Below are 9,338 nucleotides of genomic sequence, written 5' to 3'. Positions count from 1 at the left end.
ACCATGAAATTGCAAAGAGAAGCTAGAACAAGCTTCTTTGCAACCAAATCTCAAGGATCCAAAAAAAAGGACATTCTTAGTGGAATCTCTAAAAGAACTAAAGGTTGGTTGTGAAGAGTTTAACACAAAAAGAGGATAACTATTTGACAAAAATGCTTTCAAAACATGGATAAGAATTTCTCTTTTCAATCCATGAGATAGGATGTGTTGATCCTAGTGTCATTGCACATATGGTGATCTTTACTATTCCTCATGTACCTTGGCATTTACATTCAATTCCTGTCCCAATAGCACATTTGCCAAAGCTGTATACAAAATCTATGAGAAAGTCAAAGATTTTACTGTTACATCACCAACCTTGAGAAAGGTAGATGGAAGCCATGTGGTTGTTATAGTAGATACAAGTCCTACAAAGATTGGATGGGCAACAGGACAAGATGATGAAGGAAACATACATGTGGTGAGATTTAGAGCTACGGTTCTGAGTTCTTGCCAATGTAATTATGCACAAGTAAAGAGGGAATTGTGGAGAGTTGTTACAACCATTAGAAATGACAAAGTACTAGATACGTTCAACAATGATTGTAAAAACTGATTGTTTGCCTATTTTTGACATGATTGCAAATTTTGACTTCTCACATTACTATGTTACGATAGATCGCCTACATAAAGTCATTGTATCTATGGTTTGCGGGAAGGATAATCTAATGGAAAATATGCTTATGTAGAACAAGGTATAATAATGAAGATAGCTATAGAACAAGGTATAATAATGAAGATAGCATGGTTGTTGACTGGGATTATGTAGGTACATACTTTTCCACCATTGCTCATGGAGAGGGTGATTGGAAGCATCACTTGCCATGTCAAGAGAAGACATGAGGGTAAATGGTTGCTTATTGGTCATTACTTAAGTAAGGATACTTAAGTAATGACCTTACAAAAGCAAGAAGATTGGCATGAATAGGAAATCAAAAGGATAAGGGGGCATATGGGTACTTTTTGAAGGATGGATACTTGAGAAAGCATCCAAAACAGAGGGATGAAATTCCAAAAAGAATAGTATGCGCCAAAGACACTCAAATGAAAAGTTTCATCTCTGCTTCACAACACTAGTATTGTTCAAAGTCATACTTGTCAGAGAAGCTAGCTTCTCATTTAACATCACATCTAGTATTCTACTTCCAGTAATACCATCTATCACTTTTTCTTTACTAATTGGTATTCCACTAGAATGTACATATTTAGGTGTGTGTACTATGTGTGTAGACACACACACACAAGCAAGGAATGTGTGCATCGAAAAGCCGTGCACATGGAGTGAAATCAACCACAATGACAAAACTAATTGGTCTAGCAAAAATCTCTTCCATCTCATTGAACCCTTGACAAAACTAATTGGTCTAGCAAAAATCTCTTCCATCGCATTAAACCCTTGCAAACCCTTGTACATGAGATACTGCGAAGTACTTTACACCGGCAAAGAGTTACCATGGTTAAACATTAGTAGCACATGAACCACTGAAGACGCGCATAGTTCCACATTTTAAAACTAAACATAGCTAATGAAAGTAGGAATGTTTAAAATTGGAAGCCACCACCTAGTTCAACCACGAACACACCTCTAAACCTTAGTGAGAGGGAGAGGATGGCACTCTGAGAACCCCATTTAAAAAATGGCATTTAGAGCTACCATGTACTCGTGTGGGAGGGGTATGAAAGTAGGATTCACAACGTACGTAAGCTCTCTCTCTCTCTCTCTCTCTCTCTCTCCCCACACACACACATACACACACACACACGCGTGAGCGCGCAACATGACATACAAGGGAATCCAAATGAAAGAGAGCAGCTTGCTGGGCAGCTAAACGACATTAGCAGCTCTGCTATTACAAAGGGGCACCTGATAACGAGTATCCATACATGAAGATAAGAGAGGACAGAAGCTCTCACCAGTAAATTTATTGCAATGGGAGTGCTGTAATTCATAATATGGAGGGAGGGAGGGAGGGAGGGAGGGAGGGGGACGCTACGCATCGAGGACGAAGTTGTCGAATGGGAATGTGCGCGAGAGGCCCATGATGCTCTTGAATGTAATCTTGTCAGAGTTCTTCTCATCCACCAGTATCTCATTGATTGGCACCCACAGAGTAAGCTCCTTAGCCTTCACTCCATGGATATCCTTCATCCTCTTCATCGAGATGGTGCAAGTGATGAGTTCGTCGTAGCTGCAAGTGCGGTCCGCCTTCGCAAAGTGATGCTTCTGAGACTCATTGATGACCAGCCACACAAAGCCAGTCTCTTCCACCCACCCACCCTCCACCACATTCTTCAAGGGGACGAGCCCATTGGGGAGACCATATCCCTCATAGAGCTCAATGGCCTTGGCAGCTGCCAGCTCACCCTCGAAGATGATGGCCTTGTCTCTCAAATCAGGGAAGCAGACAGGCTTCTGTGCACCTTCCAACACAACGGCAGCCATGGCAGCTTAGCTTGCACAGAGACAGAAGAAAGGGAGGAGAAGGACAGTCTGCTCTCTCACAATGTGCGCCTGGGTGGAGATAAGAAGCTGATCTCCTGCTGCCTTATGTAATGGAGAGTAGCCCGGGTTAGCCCACCAACCGCTATGCTCTTCTTCACACTGGCGCCGACGTCCCTGGCTAACAAATTGTTTTTTAGTAAACTGGCCGCTTCCCTTCTAAGTTCTACCCAGCCCCTCATCTTCAGTTTAGTAAAGATATCCGACTTCCATTAATGTGCTCTCGTGGACATATCAAATACACTCGCACACACAAAAATGTTTCTCTAGATTGTACACTACCATTGGGGAATCTCTAGCTAGATAGGTTTCCCGCGGTTGAATGGCGGCCTTCGTCAGCTTCCCTGTTTTCTTGTAGCTGCAAAAAATTGATGAACCCCCATTCGTTGTTGTCACTTTCCAATTAACAAAGCCTTGCTCAAGCCAACTCTGCCAAAAATGGCACAGTTAGCTTGAGAAGGCAACACTTTGCAAGAGCATCCAAAGCTAGCTTATATCAAGAAAACATTGCCCACTTCTATTTGCAATATCGCTCTTAGGTAGTGGACAAGTTACTTTTTGAAATAACTTTGTCTCTTGTATTGTCCCACGCTCACCAGTTACTTGTCTTATAAGCAAATATGCAAGTCTCTTGTTACTAAGCAACACTTCTGTAGTATTACTAATAACTTGTGCATGTGATTAGGTTCTTAAATAAGGTTGAGAGTTCAAGCTCCATTGAGTCTATCCCAATATCTCGATCTAAACAAAACAAGCTGAGCCAGTTTGTTCCATAGATGGGCTTTTAGAAACCAAACCTTCCAATAAGAGGGAATAGGGGTTGGACGACCTTTTGTGTGTAGGGCATTCTTGTCACCACGAAAGCAGCCAGAATAGCAATGTCAAAGCTATAGATTTCTAAAGGGTATACATTGTGTGTCAAAACACCCTCTTCACATAATAATCTTATGAAAACAAAGCCCACATGGAAACCAAGTCTAGAGCCTGCGTGGCAAGCCAAGTCATCTATCCTAGTTGGCCTTACCTATGACATGATCCTCTATGTGTGCCCTAGATGCTTAGCTCAAGGCTACAAAAGGAGCTTATACACATATTTTTGAAAAATCTAATCAAATGTTGTTTATGCCATGATTATGTCTCGCTTCTGCATTGAGTTAGTCATGTGCAATTAATTTCTCTAATTGCTTCTATTATTCTTTGATTATAAATGGTTCAATGGCTCATTCACCACCGTAGCCCTTGGAACCAACAAGTGAAATCAGAGCCTCACAAGGGGGATTTTCTCCTACCTCTATTAGATCCTTAGGATTAGGCTTTTGTATTAATCTTTATGCTAGATTAAGTGTGATTACACATAGTTACTTGCTAATCAATCTTATCTATGTCTCTTTAAGGTAAGGTCCAATAATCAAGTGCTAAATAGGTGATTACCCTTAAGAATTGAACAAGTTCTAGATCTAGAAATTTGAGCCATTGCTAACCAATCTTATCTATGTCTCTTTAACGTAAGGTCTAATAATCAAGTGCTAAATAGATGATTACCCTTAAGAATTGAGGAAATTCTGGATCTAGAACTTTAACCCTTGTGGTAATGCTTGTTTAGCTACCTTTTCGTGTAATTGACCTTTTTTTTTTCATGTTACTTTAGCTTTTTCTCATGAATAATGGAGTTGCCATCTATCCCTTTCATTTCGCACAACATGTTAGAGGTAAATGTCATAATAAATAATATCTAATTCTCCTAAATGATTTTCTCATGTTAAATTGATCATTTAATATGGGGAAATACCAGGGAAGAAAAAACTAGAATATTGGTTAAGCTGGCAGACCGGTCATAGTAGGGATCCAAAGGAGGGAAAATAGGGATCCAAAGGGGGGGCCATCTATAGAAGAGCAATGTGCAAACAATGGGCTTCAAAGACCCTAAGGTTAAGCCCATTAAGACTTCCAAAATGCTAAGGTTCCAAAATTCAAAGGTTAAGTCCAATGGTCAAAACATGGCAAATTGGATGTTTGTGCGAAGACTCAAAAGTCTTCCCACACCCCTATCTTGGAGGGGGCGAGCCTTTCTTGTAGGGGATGAGAGAGAAACACACACACACACACACTCTAGCAGGATCCCTTCACACAAAGGGAATAGGGGATACATGTCAGCTCCCTAGCCCAGTTGCCCCCAAGATGCATTCAATTCCTATTGGATGGCCATAGAGGTGGACCAATGAGAATTAATCTATAGTATATTTAGTTTAATTCATTTAAAAACACTTGATAAGAGAAACAATAGAAATTAAGCTCTCTAGAAGACTATTGGACAGTCTCCCAAGGGGTCCAATGAGCATTCAACAACCCAATGGCTTGCCTGATTCCTATTGGCCAGAAGACTAAGGGGTCCAATGAGGGTTTAATTGCATTAATTAAATACCTAAAGCTCTCACAAAAGGGGAAAGGGGGACACATGTCACAAGGACATCACTTATGCTTCTTAATTATTATTGGCTAAGCTTTGCAAGGTCCAATGGGGTGCCAGCATGAGTAAAAATCAAGAGGGGTCGACCAGGAGAGAGAGAGGGGACTGATTTTGGCAAGGCATTATCATATACATACTCACACAATATCATGTGTGAAGAAAAGAAGACTCTCTCTCCTTCTCAAGCTTTAATGGAAAGCTTATCATCTACTCCAAGCTTGTGAGAAGGGAGGCCTACACTAACAACCCTTGGCTTTGTGATGCAAATCCAACCAAGATCCAAGCTTCAATGCATGCTCATCTCCTCTACCATGCTAATTACTAAGCTATGCTAAGCTTTTATGAGTGATTATGTGAGGAAATATACTTCTTTCTCGTAAGAACACTCCTTCTTCCTCTCAATCTACTCTCGTACCCCGCTAGCTCTCACCATCTTCAAAGGTGTGTGACGTCTTGGGTCTGAGACCGTGATGGAATTGATGTTGTGTTTTATAAGTGTGTGCATGGTGCTTGAAGCTTCCATCTTCATTGCACCAACAAGTTATTGAAGGAACACAAAGTATTGTATTGTAAAATGTCTCCCTTGATGGGGGAAACCTATAATACAAAGCCTTTTGGAGGGGGGACCGCCGGCTCCATGTAAATCCGGTCCTCAACTGTTGTCAGTAGCTCAATTTCTCTCTCCTTTGAAGTATTGTTCATGCATATCTAACTAGGTGTTATGCTTTTTGTTGCTCTCTCCATCCAAGCACTCTTGATATGCTCATTATACTACAACATATCATCAAGATATCGAAGCAATATATATCGACGGCCGTACCTTTCCACGCGAATATCGACGTACTTTCATCCCGTCGATATATGCATCGGAATATCCGTCGATATGCGCGTGGAAATACGCGTGGCAAGGCATACTTTTCCACGCTTATATCGACGGATATTGCCACGAGTATATCGACGCACATTTCGACACAAAAAAATTGGGGGAAAAAAAGGGAAACCTGCACGCAGAGGCCATTTTCGCCTGCGACGCGCGCGCTCAGATCTTGGCCAAAACCTGCTGCGCAGGTATTATGAAACTCTCTCCCCCCCAACCCCTCTCTCTCTCTCTCTACATCGTGTGTGTGTGTAGGGGGGAGAGAGAGAGAGAGAGAGAGAGAGAGAGAGAGAGAGAGAGAGAGAGAGAGAGAGAGAGAGAAATGTGTGTGTGTGTGTAGAAAATCAAAGAGAGAAAGAGAGAGAAATGTGTGTGTGTGTGTGTGTGTAAATAAGAAATTAAAAAGCTAGAGAGAGAGAGAGACCTGTGTGCATGTAGGAAATTAAACAGAGAGAGAGAGAGAGAAAAATGTATGCGTAGAAAATTAAAACGAGAGAGAGAGAGAGAGAGAGAGAGAGAGAATTAATGTATGCGTAGGAAATTAAAATTAAAGAAAGAGAAATTAAAGAGAGAAATGAAATGAAATGTTATATTAACGTCTTCAAAAGGCCAAAGTGACCTATGAGACCAGAAAGTTACAATGTGGTGGATCTGATACAAAGTTAGAGTAACAAGATGACAAAATAAAATATTATGGAATCCTAAACTGCTGGGTGTGGACTAAGCAGCTAAAATAGCTAGCTAGGATAGGTAGATCATAGGAGATCCAGCATCGGTCGTTGGCGGATCTCATCAATCTCCTCCATGGTCAGTAGTCTGACCGGGCGTTGTGCATGTCGAGCCAAAGTGACGTGGATCCTCTGATGCAGCCTCTATCGATGTTGTGTAGTCCTCCGCAGTCGTGGGCGTGTGGATCTCCCTAGCTCAGTTGCTCGTTCGATCAGTTTGCCTCTGGTGTAAAGCGACGAGCTCTGCTATGGTAGAGAGGGAGAGAGAGAGAGAGAGATGTTCGTATAAATTAAAGAGAGAGAGAGAGAGAATTAAAGAGTGATATATATATATATATATATATATATATATATATATATATATATATATATATATATATAGATAGATAGATAGATAGATAGATAGATAGAGAGAGAGAGAGAGAGAGAGAGAGAGAGAGAGAGAGAGAGAGAGAGAGAGATGGGGAATACAGAGAGAGATAGGGAAATAGAGAAAGAGAGAGGGAATAGAGAGAGAGAGAGACAAAGAGAGAAAGAGATAGGGAAGAGAGAGAGAGAGAGAGAGAGAGAGAAAGAGAGTGATATATATATATATATATATATATATATATATATATATATATATATATATATATATATATATATATATAGAGAGAGAGAGAGATAGGGAAGTGGAGAGCGAGACAGAGAGAGAGATAGGGAAATAGGGAAATAGAGAGAGAAAGAGAGATAGCGAGAGCGAGATCGAGAGAGAAAGAACGAGAGATAGGGTACGTAGACAGAGAGAGAGAAATAGAGAGTGATATATATATATATATATATATATATATATAGAGAGAGAGAGAGAGAGAGAGAGAGAGAGAGAGAGAGAGAGAGAGAGAGAGAGAATTAACTAGAGATAGCTACAGAGGTAGAGAGAGAGAGAGATAGATAGTAGATAGAGAAAGAGTTAGGTTGGCTGACCAATTGTGTGAAAAGGACAGAAACTCTCTCTATCTTTGTCTCTCTCTCCGTCTAGAAGAAACTATGGAACTAAAAGAGGCAAAGGGGTTTTGCCCGCTACATGCATTGCCATGTACACCTGGGAGTGCACGTATGTGTCTACCCATATAGGATTTGACCAATAAAGACGAGATTTTTACCCGGTGGTCCTGATCTTCGTACACCTCTGGACCGATGTGTACGGAGATTGGGCAAGACTAGAGAATGCGAGGTAGTTTACATTATGAGGAGTATATATATTAAAACAACATTCATAATCATTGTAGATGGCAACGTCATCAACTAACATGGAGGAAAATATTGCATGCTCGTGCACGATCTGCAAGTATCAAATCGTGCGCAAGCGTAGGATATGTAATGAGCATGTGCACAAGTATGGAGAGTTTGCTAGAGAAACAGTACAAAATCTACGGAACGGGCATTGATTTTCGCGACATAGCACCTACATCTGAGAGAGCGAAAAAAGGGTTATGCGTGAAGGTCCGACCAATATAGAGCCAAGGATGGAAGGAGAAAAGGGCTTACAGACAGAAGACGACAGCATGGAGGAGATGCTGGATGCCTTCTTCCAGATAAGCGAGGAGAACGCTAACGAAGAAGCACCAGAAGCCGTGCGCCTATCTCCTGAAGACATGTTGAGAAAGTTGGCACGTAACCAATCTATGAAGGCGTCAAAATATATGTGCTTCGTACTTGTCTGGCATTTTTGAATCTTTAGTCAGTGTACGGGTGGTCAGATGCAAGCGTCACTGCTTTGTTTAGGTACGTAATTTACAAAGGAGATTTTCAGATTGCAACGATGAAGTGCTTGGGGAGCTTTTTAATTTAATGTGGCTTAAACAGGTTGTTGCGGGAGCAACTTCTCCCGGCTAGCAATGAAATGCCCCCCTCCACGCTAGACGCAAAGCAACTATTGACCTCAGTTGGCTTGGACTACCACAAGATTCATGCATGTCCAAACGATTGCATTATTTTTCGCAATGAATTCGCAGATTGTCTGTCGTGTCCTAAGTGCGGAGCAATGCGCTATAAACAAGATGTGGTTGGCGAGACAGTGTCAGCTAAAGTGTTGCGGCATTTTCCTATTATTCCTAGGATAAAAAGCATGTTTCGTTGTGGTTCTATTGCAAAGTTGATGCGGTGGCATTCTACGAATAGATCCACTGACGCAACATTTAGGGTGCCCGCTGATTCAAAGGCTTGGAGGTACATTGAAGATACCTGGCCACATTTTAAGAGTGAACCACACAATTTGCGTTTGGACATGGCAATGGATGGAGTCAATCCATTTGGCTTGAGAAACTCGTCATGGAGCACTTGGCCTGTGTGCCTTATCAATTACAACCTCCCGCCGTGGCTTGCCATCAAGAAGGGTCATTTGATATTAAGCTTGATTGTACCTGGTAAGTTCAAGGCAAAAAACATGGATGTTTATCTAGCTCCACTAGTTGACGGGCTCCAGGAGTTATGGCATGGGATCGACATAGCAGATGCAGTTGAACCAGTAGGACAACAACATGCAAGGATCCATGGACTTCTTATGTGGACTATGCATGATTGGCCAGGATACGGAGAAGCTTCTGGTAATGGTTTTTGATTTACAAAATTCTTGCTATTCGCAAGAACTTTGCCTTGGCCTGAATCATGCTTTAATATATGCACGGCTAACAACTTCGGGATACAATGCATGTCCAATTTGTGGGCTGTCTTTGGATGTGCGTTATT

At 41.4% G+C, this 9,338-nt stretch overlaps 1 protein-coding gene across 1 annotated transcript; it reads right to left on the bottom strand.

Annotated features, from left to right (window-relative positions):
* Positions 1 to 1,833: 1,833 nt before the first annotated feature.
* Positions 1,834 to 2,661, bottom strand: LOC147418255 (uncharacterized). Its single transcript, XM_086506735.1, has one exon. It carries the CDS (start codon positions 2,480 to 2,482, stop codon positions 2,030 to 2,032), a length of 453 nt encoding a protein of 150 aa, XP_086362861.1. The 5' UTR covers positions 2,483 to 2,661; the 3' UTR covers positions 1,834 to 2,029.
* Positions 2,662 to 9,338: the final 6,677 nt, after the last annotated feature.

Source organism: Adiantum capillus-veneris, chromosome 30 (genome assembly GCF_014529385.1).
Source record: "Adiantum capillus-veneris isolate H3 chromosome 30, ASM1452938v2, whole genome shotgun sequence".
Lineage (NCBI taxonomy): Eukaryota > Viridiplantae > Streptophyta > Polypodiopsida > Polypodiales > Pteridaceae > Adiantum > Adiantum capillus-veneris.
Note: the sequence above shows the minus strand (reverse complement) of the source record. Positions and strands in the feature narration are given on the sequence as shown.

Excerpts from the sequence above, each read along its gene's own strand:
- LOC147418255 (XM_086506735.1), bottom strand. The coding sequence starts at position 2,482 with ATGGCTGCCGTTGTGTTGGAAGGTGCACAGAAGCCTGTCTGCTTCCCT.